Genomic DNA, 18,924 nt, shown 5'->3' on the forward strand with positions numbered 1-18,924 from the left:
GCTATATCTCTTCCAAACCCTACCAGTTGCTGTCCCAACCACCCTCCTATCTAATATCCAGAAAGCTCTGACTTGTTTCATCTGGAATCACAGACCCCCAAGGGTCTCGTTCAATGTTCTGAGAAAGCCTATCTCTGGTGGCGGCAGGGGAGTACCTGATATCAAGCTATACTATTTAGCTTCCCATTTATCCCAAATTGTTGCATCATATGCCCCCTCGGGTTCCACCTCGTGACTTGACCTGGAGGCGGCACATATAGCTCACCCTGATTCCACCCCATTATGGAGTCTGCCTCCTATACATCGTTCTTCCCCTTCCAAATTACTCCCTACCACTAAATTCGATATCAAGATTTGGGTTTCTTACTCCTTTAAACTAAAACTCACAACTGCCCTTTTCCCCCTGACTCCCATTTGGTTTAATCCTATATTTCCTCCTGGCCTCTCCAAGGTAAGATACTGCCTTTGTACTCAGCCTGGCCTAAAATTCCCATCAGATTTTTCGAAACAAGGCCAATGGCTCCCACTAGCAGAACTTCAGCCTCGCCCCCCAGCTAGAATGCTTACCCTTTTGAGTTCTTTCAAATCATCCACTTTTTGCGATCTCTACCACCCAAATATTTACTACGCCCCCTCACCCCGTTCAAGAACCTTTGCAAACTCCACCCCATGGATAAGGGTATGATATCACAACTTTATAATATCTTTCTTGAATCCACTATTCATCCACAACTCTTGCATGAAGCCGTCTGGGAGAGGGATCTTAGCCCCCTCCCCGGATGAGGAGGCCTGGGAGGACATGAGACTGGGGATAGCCAAAAGATCCATATCGACCAAACTAAAAGAAACATACTATAAAATTTATTATCGTTGGTACTATACCCCCACCCGACTTCATACAATGTTTCCCTTCTCGTCACCTGACTGTTGGCGGTTGTGGCCAAAGTGGATCAATGCTACACATCTGGTGGACTTGTCCAGTTATTACTCCCTTCTGGGACGCGATCCATGGCTTTAACAACACTCTATTTGAGGCTCCCGTGGCGAAGGACCCTTAGATTTTTCTCCTTTGTTACTCTCCCTCAGACCCTGATAAATTTTCTAGAAAATTGATAGCACACATCCTCACAGCCGCCAAATCCCTTATAGCCCTTAAATGGAAACGCAGCTCTTCCCCATCTCTATCCGCCCTTAAAAAGCCAATCTGGCATGTGGCTGCCATGGAACAGATTACTTACTACTTACATGATAGATGTTATGCCTTCAACCAAGTATGGGCCCCTTGGCAGCTCTCAGAGTGCTCGTTCCCTTCTGACCCTTAACGATCTCGACATGACCCGTGTGTGGCAATCAGGACTCTGCTTCTGTTCCACCACTTTCTGATTTTCTAACATTTACTTTTTACCTTCTTCTCAATCATAATCCTGCATCAGCCTTTGTGCCCCCCCCCCTCTCCTTCTAATTCTCCTTTACCCTCCCACCCATTATACCTTTTGTATTAATGGCTCATATACCTAAACAAAAGCAAAAGAAAATAATAATATGGTCAATTTATGTTATAAGTTGTCAAAGGGCATCTTCGCTGGATTCTACTGCAATGTTAATGTCCTTCTATGTATACACTCTAAACGTTTTCCCTCATACTGTGTAAACCCATTTTTTTTTGATTGACCAACCAAAATAAAGAATTTAAAAAAAAATAAAAATGTGGGGACAGATTTATAGTTGGGGTAGGGCATGTGCTAGATCAGCTTTAAATGTCAGTGTAAAAATAAACCTATCAAGTATATGTGTGCTACATGAAAAAACAGCCTGTATTTATTTTTTCTGCAAAAAAAACAATCCTAATTTGTACCCCTTGCATTGTAACATGATTTTGCCAAGGTTTAAAGTTACAAATTTTTTTTGCTTTGCTTTCCTTAATAAATCAGGCTCTTTGTGGGATCGCGTCCCAGAAGGGAGTAATAACTGGACAAGTCCACCAGATGTGTAGCATTGATCCACTTTGGCCACAACCCCGCCAACAGTCAGGTGACGAGAAGGGAAACATTGTATGAAGTCGGGTGGGGGTATAGTACCAACGATAATAAATTTTATAGTATGTTTCTTTTAGTTTGGTCGATATGGATCTTTTGGCTATCCCCAGTCTCATGTCCTCCCAGGCCTCCTCATCCGGTTGAACACTGCCCAGGGCCGGATTTACCGCTAGGCAACCTAGGCACCTGCCTAGGGCATAGCAGCTCTCGGGGGGCCTAGCTTGGGGGGACAGGAGCAATTTAAAAAAAAAACAAAAAAACATCCCCCGCGAGTCGGGGGAGGGGGGTTGGGTGCCGCAAGTCGGGGGAGGGGCCACATGGGGCTAGTGTGGTGGTTGGTCTCCTCTGTGTCACATGGGATGTGCACCACATGACAGGTGCCGTCCCATGTGTGAAGGGGATGAACTCCAACTCCTAGATGGAAAAAGGTAAGTTGGGGGAGGGGTAGGGTAGTATATTAATAGTGTGTGTATTATGTGTGTGAGGGGCCACTGCATGTGTGTATTATGTGTGTGTGAGGGGGCCGCTGTCTGTGTGTATTATGTGTGTGTGAGGGGCCACTGTGTCCGTGTATTATGTGTGTGTGAGGGGCCACTGTGTGCGTGTATTATGTGTGTGTGAGGGGCCACTGTGTCCGTGTATTATGTGTGTGTGAGGGGCCACTGTGTGCGTGTATTATGTGTGTGTGAGGGGCCACTGTGTGTGTGTATTATGTGTGTGTGAGGGGCCACTGTGTGTGTGAGGGGCCACTGTGTGTGTGATGGGGGGGGGGGTCTCAAACCGATATCTTGCCTAGGGCCCCATGAGGTGTTAATCCGGATCTGACACTGCCACAAAACACACATTAGGCAAGAGTGGCTATTTGCAATCTATATGCACTTTCCATTGGCAAGCAGGATAAAAATGAATACACTTGTTAAGAAATGTATATATGAAATGTATAGCTATAGCTTGGAGTAGATAATGAAATACTGATACAAAACACGCACAGCTGTGTACTAATTGTATACATTTGTTTCCTTACTGATAAGGTGAAATATAGTGGTAGCAGCAAACTAGAGTTTTCTACACCCAGCGTATGTCAATCACAGGAACTTGGTAAAAATATATAAATTAATTAAATATTTCTGTAGCCATTTTATATGTTTGTGATGCTAGACAAGTGAATGGGTGTTGGCTCAATGTTTATGATAAGCTTTTTAGCTATAAAAACATCATCAGTCCATTGTTTCAATCAGATTTAATGGCTTTGTGAAAACAATTCTAGGTCAAGAGTTTGCAGTCTTTGTTTATTTGGGGAGAATGAATTGTTCTCACTCATGACCCCAGACTTTGGCAGTAAAATCGGAATTTTTATCGCACTAACAATTATTCCAAGCCAGATTTCATTATTGACATTCATTGATACAATAAAAGTCTCCACATGCAAAGGGAGTGGGAAGGCATTGCAGCAATTTTTTTTTACTGTAGTGTATTTTTAGAGTGGTGCAGGCATAGGTCAGACATAACACAGCCCAGTACCAGGATTTGTTCAAACACAAGTAACAGTACTATAAATTAATGAGTGTTTGTTTGTTGGTGATTGGTTCTCACCTTAACAGACTTACAGTGGCCACTTAAGTTACCAAAGAATCCACTGATGGGCCCCAAGACTAAGTGGCCCCTAAATCAAAAAGTGATTTATTGTACTCTGAAAAAAATAATTGCCCAACTATACATATACTATAAAGTATTTTGTATTATGGCACGTTGTATAAAATATTTTATTCTTAATCTTACAGCAGGCACGTCATACTCAAAACCCCAACTGGGCCAAATAATCAAAGTCTAAGATTGTGTGTGCTGCAAGAAAAAGAAAAAGTCTCATGCAATTTTGTAAGATTTATTTATTAAGAAAAAAATAAATAAATAAAGTTTAACGTTTTCTTCCCGATGTTTGACAGTGCTCCCTTCATGCTGCTTTTGTTCTCCTTCACCTGTCTCCCGTTTCACACTGCTCCCTTCATGCTGCTTTTGTTCTCCTTCACCTGTCTCCCGTCTCACACTGCTCCCTTCATGCTGCTTTTGCTGCCCTTTATCTGTCTCCCGTCTCACACTGCTCTCTTCATGCTGCTTTTGCTGCCCTTTATCTGTCTCCCGTCTCACACTGCTCTCTTCATGCTGCTTTTGCTGCCCTTTATCTGTCTCCCGTCTCACACTGCTCTCTTCATGCTGCTTTTGCTCTCCTTCACCTGTCTCCCGTTTCACACTGCTCTCTTCATGCTGCTTTTGCTGCCTTCATCTGTTTCCCGTTTCACACTGTGCCCTCAGTGCTACTTTTGCTCCCCTTCACTTACCTTTCTATTGCCTTCTTTCTTCTCTTGTTTTCTTTATTCTTCTGCTTTCTTCTCTTCTTCTCATGGGTCCTCTCTGTGCACTGCTCACTGCAAGTGTCGGACATGATGACATCACGCCCAGCATTCAGTGGGAAGGCAGTAGGGCACTGGACGCTGACGCGTCAAGTAAGTATTTTTTTTTTCTCCCTGGTGAGGGCGCAAAAGGAGAAATATGGTTTTGGTACCTGTAAATCATTGACTTTTTCTCTGCCACACTTATAGACATGAAAGGTAGGTGCGGGTGAATGCTCTAAAGCCAAGCTGTAAAGCCAGGATTTATCTCTGTCATATTAGTCAGGAAAACTATCTCCAGGGTGCAATCTCAGGGCACCAGGGACAGGTAATTTGTCCACTCAGGCACACCCTTTTCTCAGCCTTGTTCTCCTCTTCACATTTCAAGGCAAGCTTTGCACGGATGAGCAGAGCTGGATTAAGACTTTGGAGGGCTCTGGGCACTTTAGTGGGGGGGGGGGGCTCAAGGTTTACATTTCAAGAAGAAAACAAACAAAAAATGTTTTATTTTATAATAACAACAAACACAACAACACTAAAGTAATTTTAACAAATAAAAAAAATAATGTAATAAAATCAGCATTTTTTTCTGTAGTTTAGTGATACAATTTTCGTTTATTTTTTCTCAATTTGACTTTCTGGATCATTTTATTTAACAAAACTGTCAGGGGGGTCTCTGTCACTTTGTTATATAGTTCAGTTGCTAAAATAAATGGAAAAAAAATACACTAAATATTATATTTAAACATCACTACATGACAACAGTATTACATTTTAGAAACATCATTTTGTTACATGAGTGTAGTTTGGTTCCTCATTTCTCATACTCTACACAGTTGATAGGTGCTACATTAATATAAATTATCTTTAATATTCGACTTATTGTTAATACAGTACAAGAATGAGGACTGCATTTTGGAGGCACATGTAGATGCAATAGTGGTGGGGTTGTTTTAGATAAGGCCAAACAGTTATTGTGACCATTAACTAATGCACCTACATAATAGCAGCATTTGCCTAGGCTACTAAGGAATCACCAAAACAATATTTTATTGGGTTTATACTTTTCTACAGAAACAACACACTAAAATATACTACTATATTATTAAATCAAGATACCCAAATTATTCTTCAGGGTTAGGGTTTTATTCTACCGTACAATTAAAAGGGATACCATTATAGGTATCATTGCTAAACAGTAATAATACTTCAGATATGGCGATGGTTGTTTAATCTGTATTTAACTTTTTTAGTCAAACAACCTACAAAATTTAATTTTAATAATTAAAATTTATCTCTAAAGCATAGTTAATGCAACAATAAAACATTAGTTAAGCAAACACTAAAGTAAATTTATGATTCCCTGAGAATACTAATCACCAGACATATGAAGTTATGCAACAAATATTGCTCAAAATAAACATGCAATATGCAGCCCAAACTGTAAAAATATGCACAAATAAATGGCAAAAATTGTGCATATTCAATTTACTGCCGCTTTAATGTTATATTTTCTCTCTCCTAACTTAAGTTGATTATTTCACTTATTGATTAAAATACCTAATAAAATCTATTAAATTTGAGACTAAAAAAGTTACATAACAAAAATGATTCTGGGAACATTAAGAACTATTTATTGCTTCAAAAAAGATTTAACCAATAATACTGGTTACTTATAGTTTATATTACAGGACAAAACTACATTTCCCCAAGTTTTCAGTGTTCAGCTTATGCCCCTTATCACTTAATATGAATTTATATGCAGAAAAGCTGCGCTCCACATCACAAGAAGTCAATGGCGCAAATTTAAATTTCATCATTTTTTCACTGCTGTGTCCTTGCCCTGTAAAATACCAGCCAATCACATAATGTCTCCGAGATATGGACCCAGGGCCGGATTAAGGGAATGGAGGCCCCTGGGCTAAGGGGGCCTCCATTCCCCCGTGAGGGTAACCCCCCATGATCCGAGCTGCCCCACACCCCCCCGGCACTTACCACCTTCTCCGGCGCTCTGTACACTCTTTACTGAGGAAGTGAAGGTGAAAGTGCTCAGCAGCACTGATTTCTATGTAACTTAAGCTAAATAAATTTGTTAAAAATTGTGAAAAGCTATATTTAGCTATAAGAGTGGCAAAAGATTATCAAATCACAATTTCTTTTTGATTTTATTTTTTTACTTATAGCCTACTTTACTTGAGATGTATAAAAAAAAACCTCAAAACATTTGCTTTTATCTCAAAAGATCTAAAATGGAAACTTATGTCAAAAGTACCTTTTTCACACCTTCAAAATGTTGAGCGTAAGAAACATCCCAGCTCCAGCCATATCCCCCATCTTATTATCACAGGTTGTGGGTGCTATGCAAGGTCAGGGAGTATAGGTTAATTGTCACAATCTGCCTGCAGCTTGCTGCTTTGTAATGGCAGCTCCTGCCTCCTGGACTATTAGACTTTATTATTGTCTATTTCCAGAAGAACCTCTGATCACCAGAGGTGCTGCTATTGTGCCTTTCTTGTTTGCATTAGGGATCAACCTGTTCACCAATTATCCCATGCACCTGGGTGTGTTCTCAATTCCCCTATATATACTTGTCACTCCCAGCATTCATTGCTGGTTATTGTTGTTTCATTCTGTTGTTCCTGCCTTCTGCTGTGCTTGTGGTTTTCAAGCTGCCTAGGATCTCTCCATATCACTGCTTACCTGCTATCTGGGATCTCTCCATATCACCGCTTACCTGCATCAGCCATCTACCCAGGTATTTATTCCTGCATTGTCCTGTATGCTCAGTATTACACCATCAGGTTGTAATTCCTGCAAAAACATTGTGTGTTTTCAACTCATTCCTGGCTTCTGAGCTGTACTTTGTATTTGAACCGTGACATTAATTCAGTGTGGGCCTTCAAAAACACCTTTTTCAATTTTGATATTAAGGTGTTTATTTCTGGACACAGGCACCTTTTTGTCTCTCTTATCCGCGTCCAGTGAAGGACAAAATTGGCTGTTTTTGTTATGATATAAATTTTGTAAATAGGCAAACTATGCAGATATGCCTTGACATATCAAAATCATTCCAAATATGCAAATATGAAAATTTAAATATATTTCTATCAACTTGCTTTGACCTCCAGCATATGTTTCCAAGCCTATTTTCAAATATACCAACCCATAAAAACATGTATTTGCATAAAAATCATATGCCTGGTACTCACTGAGCCAATAAAATGTTATTCAAATCATGACGACTACTATTTTAACTAGTATTGACTATTATTGATCACTAAGTTGAAATTTTTCTTATGTTATAGTAAACAATATTGTGTCAGTGGAAGAGCAAATCGCTGTTGTTGAAGACAGGAGGAAGAATTGGGCCTTCTCATATTCCTGAGGAGAGTCTAAGGGTATTTTCGAGTTGGACATCTGATATTTCTGAGATTAAAGTAGAGCAATTTCCCCCGATTTTGAATCTCGACCATTTGTAAATGGGAGGATAACTTTAGAAATTGGGGATCCTTGTTTGTAAGTTCCTACTATAGTAGAGCTTGACAGGAATGGTTGTTGTGCTGTGGAGATGAAAATGAGGATAACGATGATGATACATGTGGTCAACTGGAACAAGCCAATGAGGATGACATTATATTTCTCAGGTTTGTTGGACATTATAGGAGGTTTATACCTCAAATTTCCACACTTGCAGTCCCACTCACATATCTTGTTTTAAATAACTCAGCCCCAACCGTATTCAGTGGATTCCCATGTGTCAGCAGGATGCCTCCTCCCAATTTTAGTTAACATCTCGTTCTCCAAAGAAATGTTGGGAACAAACACAGCAATAAAACAATGTTTGGTAATACAGACAGACAGAGAGGTAAGAGGACCCTGCTTGAAAGCTTACAATCTATATGACAATGGGAGTCTGATACATGAGGTAAAGTTCCACACATTGCATATTGGTCCAGCCAGAATGCAGAGTTAAGGAGTGCCTAGTGGCCTATAAGTTCCAGTCACACAGCAATGTTGGCCAAGGCTCAAAGGGCTGTAGTATTGTGTGTACTGTGTAAAGGGTGATAATAATATACCCTAAGGAGGTTAAGAGGGTAGTTGAGGAATATTATAAGCCCATAGAGGGGGGTTTTCAGATAATGCTTGAAGGATTACAATCCTATGTTTCCTTAATATTTTAAGAAATCATTACAAAACAAGAAAAGTCACATTTCACAATGTATTAAGTTTTTAACTCAGATGTATTTATACACTTAAATGTATGAAAACATTAAAAATATCAAACCTAAAATCAAAATGCTAACACTAAAGCAAACTGTAACAGGTCCAGACTATCTGTACTAGGGTGTACAAAACAGGAAAAGATAAAATCCTGCACTGTGGGAATTTCCTCTTGGGAATAACCCAAAAATCTAAATGCTGTATAAAGATAAAATGTTGTATTACACAGTATGTGTAATCTTTTCTGGTAAACGTTAACAACTCCAGGAGTTCCTAACCCCTGGTGTACCCATTACATTGAGAGGAAAGGCAAAGAGAGTGAAAATGTATCAATACTGTATAGTTCAAGTATGAACTTCAAGTTTAAAAAAAACTTCTATTTGAAGGGGAACTGTGAGATCGAATAACTACGAGGACCCTAAAATTTCAAATCTAAATTCTTGTTCTATGAGTACCAATGGCTATTGGCCAAATTCACAATAAATGCTGTACATGTGTCTTTAAATATTGCATTAAAATGTCTGTTCTAAAGCCAAATTCACAAATGTTGCAGACTACTCTTGTAAGTCTGGAAATAGTATATCCATATTAAGATAAAATAATTTATCATTAATTACTGTATGGAGTTAATATGACACCACATTTGCCAATTTTGGCATTAAATCTGGAGGTAACTTCACTTATCATTTTGAATCTAGTTGTATTAAAAATGATTTTATACATTTATGAATTAAAGGTTAGATAAAGATGTGCATAATTAATATTATTTTTGTTTTAACTCTACTTTTGCAAATTTTAGCCTCTGTATTTTAACCCAAGCTGTAATTTGAAATTCTAAAGTATGCTATACCTCACATTAACATAATGTAAAGATGCTTCTGGGAAGAAAATTGTTGCATGTATCTTGCTCTTGCGGCCCCTTGCACTTGGAGATCAGCAGAGTAAGGGTGTGCAGATACACGTTAAGGTGAGATTAGTTTTATGTAAAGTTGCACATATCTTTAAATAGGCTATGTTAGTTATAAGATGTAAGCATTACCTGGGTGCAAGTTTAGGAGTTATTAAGGGTGACTGTTGCAATGCATGTTCCAACATTATAGACCATGATCCTATTGATTTTAATAGAATCATGACATTTCTCATTTTTCATTTTGAGGACACGTAAGCTGCAATATCAGGCCAATCTCTTTTATTGCCTACAATATCACAGCATGTGCGGCCATGAGTGATACAAACACAATGATAATGTACTTACAGGAACAGGCTACACAGAGAAATAATTGTTAAATAAGTTATTTTAATTAAGAAACACGGAAAATGTAAACAGAAATATTGCTACTGATTAATTCCAATTATTTTGCATGTGAAATCAATATTCTAACATATTAAAACATAACAGGCTTTTATCACACAGTTCTAATAACAAATATACAAATAAATAGTTACATTATACTAATATGTATAAATGCCCAACATAAAAATCTACCTAAGAAAAAAAGGAATCAAAATAATTCTTGACAATGCACAAGGCCACATAAATATAAAGTATTAAAATAATCTGCAAAGTTTCCTCGGTATTAAAAAAAACCCCAAATGTGTAGGAGATATGCGTAGACTTAGGTTAACTATAAAATAAACTTTAATAAATCTGTAGTTGCATGCAGTCACCAGTTATTGTGTCACAGAGAATACTGTTAGCATTAAACTAAAAATAAACAATATCTTATCTGTTTCACCCCTCCGCAGAGGGCTGTCATGTTAAGGTGGAGAGGTTACTATAAAGAAAAAATCTATCAAAGAACAATTTTTTTGCCTCCCAAAAAACCATTAATTAATCCCTTAAATTCTACAATCTGTAAAAAAAAATCAATGTAGTTTCAGTTTAGGCGATTTTATTCTGCTGAACAAAATCACTGTATTCTCCTATTCATTTGAATAGACAATGCATTTCAATAGGAGCAGAAAGACCATTAAAATGTATGGGGCATAAAAAGGATTGGGAAAATCTCAGCCAATCACAGGCAATGTTTAAATGTTGACTGCTTGTGATTCACTGAGCAGGTACTGACCTTTAGCCCCATTAAAAAAATGGAAATAGTAAACCAAGGAAATAGTACAGTGGAACAGTTCCAGTGTGCCTGGGTGGAAGGAGCATGCTGGCTCTTGTAGTCCCACAAGTCTTTAAATACAAGTTCTCTTGTTTAATCATCACTTTCTGAGACCGTGTGTTTACAAAACGTGTAAAAGGTGGTGATTTACTGTTGCAGGAAGACTGGAACAAGGACACTGCGCCAGGTTTACGCCAAGCGTACTTATACCCATATACACTTACATCCAACCAGGTCATAAATACAAGAAAAGTTTGTGAATATTTATTTTGATAGAGAGAAACACATTCGCTATTAGGTTTGATTTCAATAAAAAAAAAAACCCCTCTATAATACAGCAGGTATAATCGTCCTTCTGGTGTATGAATGAAAGTAGCAAAAAATGAATTGTAAAATATGGCCAGAAAACCATATGATATAGGCCCAAGCAATAAAGAAAGCTTCAGAGGTCAATCCACAAACAGCCAATGAGAAGTGTCCGGCTAGTGCTGGATAGTACTGCTATTATCACCAGTGTGTATTTGCATCAGTGCTCAGGCACCCGCAATAATACGGATACTAACAGACGTTTATATGCTTCTCTATGTGGGTCTTCATCAGTGAGCAATTATGCAAACTCATCATCACTGTACTCTGCCTGTGTTTGTTTCCATCCCCTGTTCTGCCTTTCCAAGCATAGGGAGCCCCAAGTGTCAGGTCTGCAGATAGAAGTAGGGATACACTATTGTTTTCTGGGCATTCTAACTTTTACGCTAAGCAAATGGGCATACGCCCTACTCACCATGAGCCCCTATGTGGCTTTTTTCCTTCTCATTCCCAATACCGCAGTGGTAGGTTTGTTCTCTGCGTTCTTATAAAACAGAGACTAAGCCTGAACCTCCAATTCAGTCCTATTCTCTGCTTTATAAGAAAGCAGAGAAGAAGTCAGAATAGCTTCTGTGTTATGTGACCTCCTCTGCACACAGCACATTCACTTGTAGGAGGGAGTGCACTGCATTCTGCACCACATGCTCTACCTCCTTCTGCTGCGGACTGTTGGCTCCAGAATGCAGGTAAGTATCTTGATTAAATATTAGATTAGCTAGAGAGTGGGGAAGTCTAGGTTGCATGTATGGAGGTCTGAGTGGCCTATGTGGAGGTCTAAGTGGCCTGTGTGGATGTCTGAGTGGCAAGCGGGGAGGTCTGAGTGGTATGTGGGATTTCTAAAGAGCATGTGGATGGCATTGGGGGAAGTCTTAGTGGCATGGGGGGGCAAGGTTGGAGGTCTGAGTACATATTGGGAGCTCTGAGTGTCATGTGAGGGAGTTTTGTGGCATGTGGTGAAATTTTAGTACAAGTCATTGGCATGTGGGGGCATTTTGAGATCAGAAATAGGGATGCTGAGGTTGTTTTGGGGCTATTTTCTAATTATTGATATTAAGGTTAATGTGTGCCCTTTTGAGGTTAGAAGGCCAGACATGAAACCCTTGAAATATGTCAGGTTTGCCCATCCTGCTACTTCTACCTTCGTAATATATCTAAGATACGTCCCTTTCTCACCACGGAAGCCATGAAAACCCTTGTTCACTCGCTTGTTATCTCTCGCCTTGACTACTGTAACCTCCTTCTCTCTGGCCTACCGGATTCTTGCCTTGACCCTCTTAAGTCTATCCTCAATGCTACTGCCCGTCTCATTTTTCTCTCCCACCGCTCTGTATCTGCAGTCACTACATTGGCTCCCCATACCCTACAGAATTAAATTTAAACTCCTCACCCTCACTTTTAAAGCTCTTAGTCAATCTTCCCCTCCCTACATCTCCAATCTTATCTCTATCTACACTCCTACCCGCCCCCTCCGCTCTGCCTGTGACCACCGCCTCACTACTTCACTGATCACCTCCTCTCACTCTCGTCTTCAGGACTTTGCCCGGGCTGCTCCCCTGCTGTGGAACAATCTTCCACGTTCCATCAGGCTAGCATCTACTCTCAAAGGCTTCAAGCGTGCCCTTAAGACTCATTTCTTTGTTCAAGTCTATCAGTCCTCCTCCTAACTTCCTTGTCCTGGCTCTCTCCCCCAGTTAGTACCACCCTATTTGTGTCTCCTCCTTCCCTTTAGGATGTAAGCTCTCATGAGCAGGGACCTCTTTCCTTGTGTGCTCCTTCTACTGTTCCTTCACCCTCTGTACCTCTTGGCCTGGTTCACCAGCCCTATTTTCCCTGTCTTTTTAAGCTTTGGCCTCCTTCTCGCTGATTTCTACCATCCCTTTCACTTTCTGTCCCAGATATAATCTGATTTGCTTTACCCTGTCACCTGTGTTTGTATACATTTTTGTATCATGTTGTGTCTTGGTTCTGTTTTCTGAATGGACGGCGCTGAGGACCCTTTGTGGCGCCTTATAAGTCAAAGATAATAATAATAATAATAAAATAATAATCATTGCAATGTGGGAATAATGGAGAGGAGTCAAAAGTATCCCCTGAAGAAGGAGATCACATTCCAGTTCAGCACAGATTCTTTTAAAGTTTAAATTTGCAAACCAAAAGGTGAGCACATATCACCACTAATTCAAAATAACCCAAAGCTTGATTACATGATAATCTTCACCAAAAACTGTATTGAGCACTATAGAAGAGCACATATCAAGTCCACTATGGGTGATAATGAGCTTTACACATTCATTAAAGGATGGTACACACTATATATTTTTTCCTATACCCTACTTGCGCAGAGGAAATCCTGGTCTACATTTCACATCGCAGAAAACGATTTCTCTGATAGTGAGATGTATGGTGATTTAATTAAAATGAAGGTGAGTGAGGGTATATCTAGAAAAATACATTTACAGGCAATGTAGTTGCTTCTTTTAGTCAGATCTCTGTGACACAATATTTGTAACAATATGCTTGAATGATAACGCAATACCTTTGTTTATTATGCTCAGTGGCCCTACATATAGATCACATTGACAATTATTGCTCAATAGGACATTTACAAAAAAATAAACCCATTGTCAAGTATGATCAGTCAGTTTACCAGCTTCGTTGGCACCTAAACATATCAACATATAATACAATAACATCTATATTACATTGAGTAATGTCTGGTTCTATCTTCTCATACCAAAACGTAAGATTGGACGCAATCTTAATAGATCTAATTAAGTAACCAAGAACGGTTTTCTTTTACCGACTTGTACTCTTTTCCCATGTCTAGTTTAAAGGTTTAATGCGCACTCCATGTGGACTAAACACAGATTTCAGTGACACCTATGATTCCAGCAATGACGATTTTCAAGCCCAGACTTCCTATACGTAAAGCAAATTAGAAAAAAAATGATAAGTATATCCTCAGTAATTGTGTTTAGAACAAAATACATCTATAAAGGTTTAAAACATCTATAAAAATCAAATTTCAAAAGGAAAAATAAATAATATCTGCAATAGAATAAAAAGAGCATCGTTCTCTAGGTATGTTATGGATTTTCTCAACCTACAGAAGACAGCGCTGCCATTGTCTGGTGTTCTTTACATGTCAAATGCAGGGATGCAGCACCTAATCACACTTAGGTTATGGATACTGCCTACAGTAGCACTACTGAGGAGGAATGCCATGTATAATGTGTTAAATCTTAGTAAAAAGGCAAGGAGATTTACAATATAAGACCCTTTATGACATACTTACTTGCTAGCAATGCCCCGTCTGTTTATTGGAAGGCAGCTCGAATAATCCTGTCGCTAAGAGGCTGTGTTGGTCTAAAGTTGTCAGCCAGTATTCCATCACTTTCATCCTGAAGATCTGCTCCTTTTATATGCACTCTCATTCGCCTGAACTCTTGAATCTTTAAAAAGATAAAATAGAACAGATTCAGTTTAACTTCAGGGATAATTTGAACCAACATTTTATGAAAGCAAGTTTCAAAGTCACATTAAAGGACACCCTGGGTTCAGACAGCTAAAGCCTTGTTAAGGATCATTCTTTAGTTTGAAAGTAAACCCATTGTCAGCGGTTTTATATAGTTTGAGACACAAATGCATGTATGCGTCCATAACCAAGTGACCTCTGTGTATTGTCCTCAAAGGTAAATTGAAAACAACAAATTGAGCACTGGCAATCCTAAGGATAAAAGGACATTAACAGAGGTAAAGCACAGCTGTTACATATATATATATATATATATATATATATATATATATATATATATATGAAACTCCAGAAATTCTAATTGTGCTGGTTCATCTGAATTCAGCTGAAAATTTAGAACCGGACCATACGCCAGTAAAGGACACGTACTACAGCCCGTGATTTCAGGGAGGGTACAGGGTGGGGAATGGGCATTCAGCCATAGACAATTTACATTAAGAGCACGCCAAAGTCAAGTGCACGCAGTCACATCCAAATGATGCTCTGGGCATCATTTTCTACTGTATCTCTTGCTCCAGCTGCAGGGCTAGTCTAAGTGTTATTCAGTAGTGATGAAGCAACTGTAAAAAATTATTTTATGTTCAGTAGACATTAAGAACATCCTAATAAATGTATTTCATGGGGGGAAAAAAAGACATTTTTTTACTGTTTTATGATTAATACCTATACCAGTGGTTCCCAAACTTTTTCAGTTCGCGGCACCCTTAGAGTCTCCAAATTTTTTCAAGGCACCCCTCCAAAATAATTACTGAGCAGTCCTGTTTCAAAAAAATGTAATAAGTATTTAGGTCAGGACAGAAATACTTATTTAGTTGTATGCAAAAATGCCCCCTCTACATCCAGACACACTGCCCCCTCTGCATCCAGTCACTCTGCCCCCTCTCACGCTGCCCCCTCTGATGCTGCCCCCTCTGTCATGCTGTCCCCCTCCTCTGTCACGCTGTCCTCCTCTTCTGCCCTCTGTCACGCTGTCCTCCTCCTCTGCCCTCTGTCACGCTGTACCCCTCATCTGCCCTCTGTTCCCCTCCTCTGCCCTCTGTCACACTGTCCCCCTCTTCTGTCACACTTTCCCCCTCCTCTGCCCTCTGTCACACTTCCCCCTCTGCCCCCTCTCACGCTGCCCCCTCTGCCCTCTGTCACCTCTCACTGCCCTCTGTCACGCTGTCCCCCTCCTCTGTCACGCTGTCCCCCCTCCTCTGCCCTCTGTTACACTGCCCCCTCTGCATCCAGGCACTCTGCCCCCTCTGCTGTCCGCTGCCCTCTGTCCTCCTCTGCTGCCCTCTGTCCTCCTCTGCTGCCCTCTGTCCTCCTCTGCTGCACGCTGCCCCCCTCTGCTTCCCTGCTGTCCTCCTCTGCTGCCCCGCTGTCCTCCTCTGCTGCCCCGCTGTCCTCCTCTGCTGCCCGCTGTCCTCCTCTGCTGCCCTATGTCCTCCTCTGCTGCCCTATGTCCTCCTCTGCTGCTCTATGTCCTCCTCTGCTGCCCTCTGTCCTCCTCTGCTGCCCTCTGTCCTCCTCTGCTGCCCTCTGTCCTCCTCTGCTGCCCGCTGTCCTCCTCTGCTGCCCGCTGTCCTCTGTCCTCCTCTGCTGCCCGCTGTCCTCTGTCCTCCTCTGCTGCCCGCTGTCCTCCTCTGCTGCCCTCTGTCCTCCTCTGCTGCCCTCTGTCCTCCTCTGCTGCCCGCTGTCCTCCTCTGCTGCCCTCTGTCCTCCTCCTCTTCCGCTTCTCCCAGCCATAAAAAAAAGAAAGAGCACATAAACTTACCAATCCGCCGGGCGCCGGGACCCAGCAGCCTCCTCTCCCGCAGCTGTCACTGACGTCGATATTCAGTGACAGCTGCGGGAGAGAGGAGGCTGCTGGGTCCCGGCGCCCGGCGGATTGGTAAGTTTATCTGCTCTTTCTTTTTTTTTATGACTGGCCCGCGGCACCCCAGTGACAGCGCCGCGGCACCCCTGGGAGCCGCGGCGCACAGTTTGGGAACCGCCGACCTATACTATTAACAGATGACAATAATATTTTTTTTTCTGTGTGTTCATTTGCGCATTTATAATCCACATAGGTATTGGACGTATCCTACAGTGTATTGCGTAGCAGAGCAGGGCATAGGAGATCTACACCCGAATTTATCAGTGCAGGTATCTTCAGATCCGTTCATTGTTGAATTTGGGAGTGCACAATGCCGATTTACGTGCATTAAAAAAAGGCACGTTGCGCTCAGTATGCATGCCTTGATGAATCAGGCAAAGCCATCTTAATGCATGGGCACACTGGGCAGTTGCCCTGGGGCCCCACGAGCACAGGGGCCCCATAGGCTTGCCAAATTTTCAATATATTATTCTGAGAGATTTATTCAGAACCTTCAAATTCTCTTTATTAAAATGTTTAGGTGGACTAATCACCTCAGTATAAGCAGTTACCTGTACATGTGAACTTGCTGTTGCGAATACATATCTTGACCCTGATGAATACATAAAAGTTCTAATTGGACATAAGTAGGTGAGTGGTTGTGTAGGTAGGTCCCCAGTGCTCTGCTTTGTCCAGAGGCCTATAATGCTGCTAAGACGGCCCTGGAATCAGGCTCTCTGTCTGTAATGAATCCCATATGGTCAGGGTAAATAAAAAGAAAAAATAATGATTGTGAGAATATGATTAAGATTACTGTCTATAATTTTGGCATATCTTCAAATCAGTGTTTAAAAGGGATGTGGGCATCCTAGACCTCGAGATACTTCCCTGGTTTAGGATTGTTGCAATCCCATCTGGGCCTGGAGTTTTAGCCAGAGGCCTAACAGAAGCTATGCTTTATGTAAGCGGCCAAGGTGCATTAAAGTACAATAATTTGACTGGAGAAGTTGCAAGACACTTAACCAAAATAAATGTATGTGTCTGCTCCAAACATGGTTGAAAAGCATTTCAATGGTATTTCATATTACAGAGGCTTTCATAATATTCTGAAAATTATTTTACAAATTATATTACTTTTGGTATTTCAACAACATGTATTCTTGCATTCTTAGTTTTGCAGCTAATCGTTTACCCCCCTTGTCACTCTTAGTATAGTACAGTTGTTTCATTTGGAGAATTTTAATTTATTGGTTTATGTGTCAGCAGCAGGAATACCTTGGTCTGTCTTTTTTGAGTTTAGACCCCAACTGGGTAGCTTTACCTCTGAATACACACCAAACGATAGCCCCTAAAATGTCTGGAGAAGAATTTTCCCAAAAATAAAAATAAGTTTTGAGTAACTTAGGGGCAGTGTGAAGATTAGTTAATAAATAGTTGGAGAGCTGTAGAAATACAATTTGTTTTGTATGACTGTCCATGCTAACTAGGGTGTCGCCCAACCAGGTTGTAGGGTGGATTTTAGACTTTGTAAATATAATTGGTCTACTAACATGAGGTTTATCCTTGTATATAAATGTGCATTTGAGGAATAAAGGGTAAAATATTTAACCCCCAGGTTTCAAGCATATCCATAACATCAAAGTCTTCATCCATTCCAGCTAAGGTATTTGTTCTAAGGTACAAGGTAGGGAAGATGTATCTAGTGCTTTGTCCAAGTTAAAATCTCCTAAGATCTTATGGGTCTGATGCTTGTTTATGGGACTCATTTAGGCTAAAGTTTGTAGACAAGGGATTTGCCCCACATTGGGAGTGTACAACATAGCGATAGTAAACAGCTGAGAGTCTAGTTCATCAATTAATATCAAATATCTTCCCTCTTCATCTATTATTGGTTAGTTTCCTTAACAGGTGTAGATTCTTGAAAAAGAAGAGCTGAATCATTGTGTTTCGTAGCACAATTGGCCATAACGTATTAAGGGTTGTTCATAAGGCTAACCACATCAGTTTTCAAGTCTTTAAATGACTATAAGGCTACCCAACTATTATTAGTTCTTAACATTAAGGGAGACACATTTTGAAGACATAAGGCCCAAACTGCAAAGACTCTGTGACCACATTGCTGTATATGTGGGAGATTGATATCATACTAAGTAAAAGAGGAAGAGTTCCCATTAAGATTGGGAGAAAGAAGATGGAACCTACCTGGATAAAAATGAGAGGAAGGATGGAAAAACAAGAAAGATAAACAAAATGGGAGTTGGGAGTTCAAAAATGCATTGCTCCCAACAATACTGGAAGGAAAGTATATTGATATATATTACATACACTCACATGATGGACTAACAATCAACTCTCATGGAAATATAATTATAATTTATTTAATAATATAATTAATAAATTATCAGCTCAAGACCAGACTTCATTACAAGAA

At 40.3% G+C, this 18,924-nt stretch overlaps 1 protein-coding gene across 1 annotated transcript in view; it reads right to left on the reverse strand.

Annotated features, from left to right (window-relative positions):
* Positions 1–13,117: 13,117 nt before the first annotated feature.
* Positions 13,118–18,924, reverse strand: part of CA8 (carbonic anhydrase 8) — a 67,393-nt gene continuing 61,586 nt past the window's right edge. Inside the window, exons 8-9 of the mRNA XM_075213561.1 lie at positions 14,410–14,570; positions 13,118–14,033 (exon numbers count right to left, since the gene is read on the reverse strand). Of these exons, the coding sequence (XP_075069662.1) occupies positions 14,436–14,570 (135 nt within the window). The 3' untranslated portion in view covers positions 13,118–14,033; positions 14,410–14,435. The remainder of the gene's footprint in view (positions 14,034–14,409; positions 14,571–18,924) is intronic.

Source organism: Mixophyes fleayi, chromosome 5, assembly GCF_038048845.1.
Source record: "Mixophyes fleayi isolate aMixFle1 chromosome 5, aMixFle1.hap1, whole genome shotgun sequence".
In the NCBI taxonomy this organism is placed as follows: Eukaryota; Metazoa; Chordata; class Amphibia; order Anura; family Limnodynastidae; genus Mixophyes; species Mixophyes fleayi.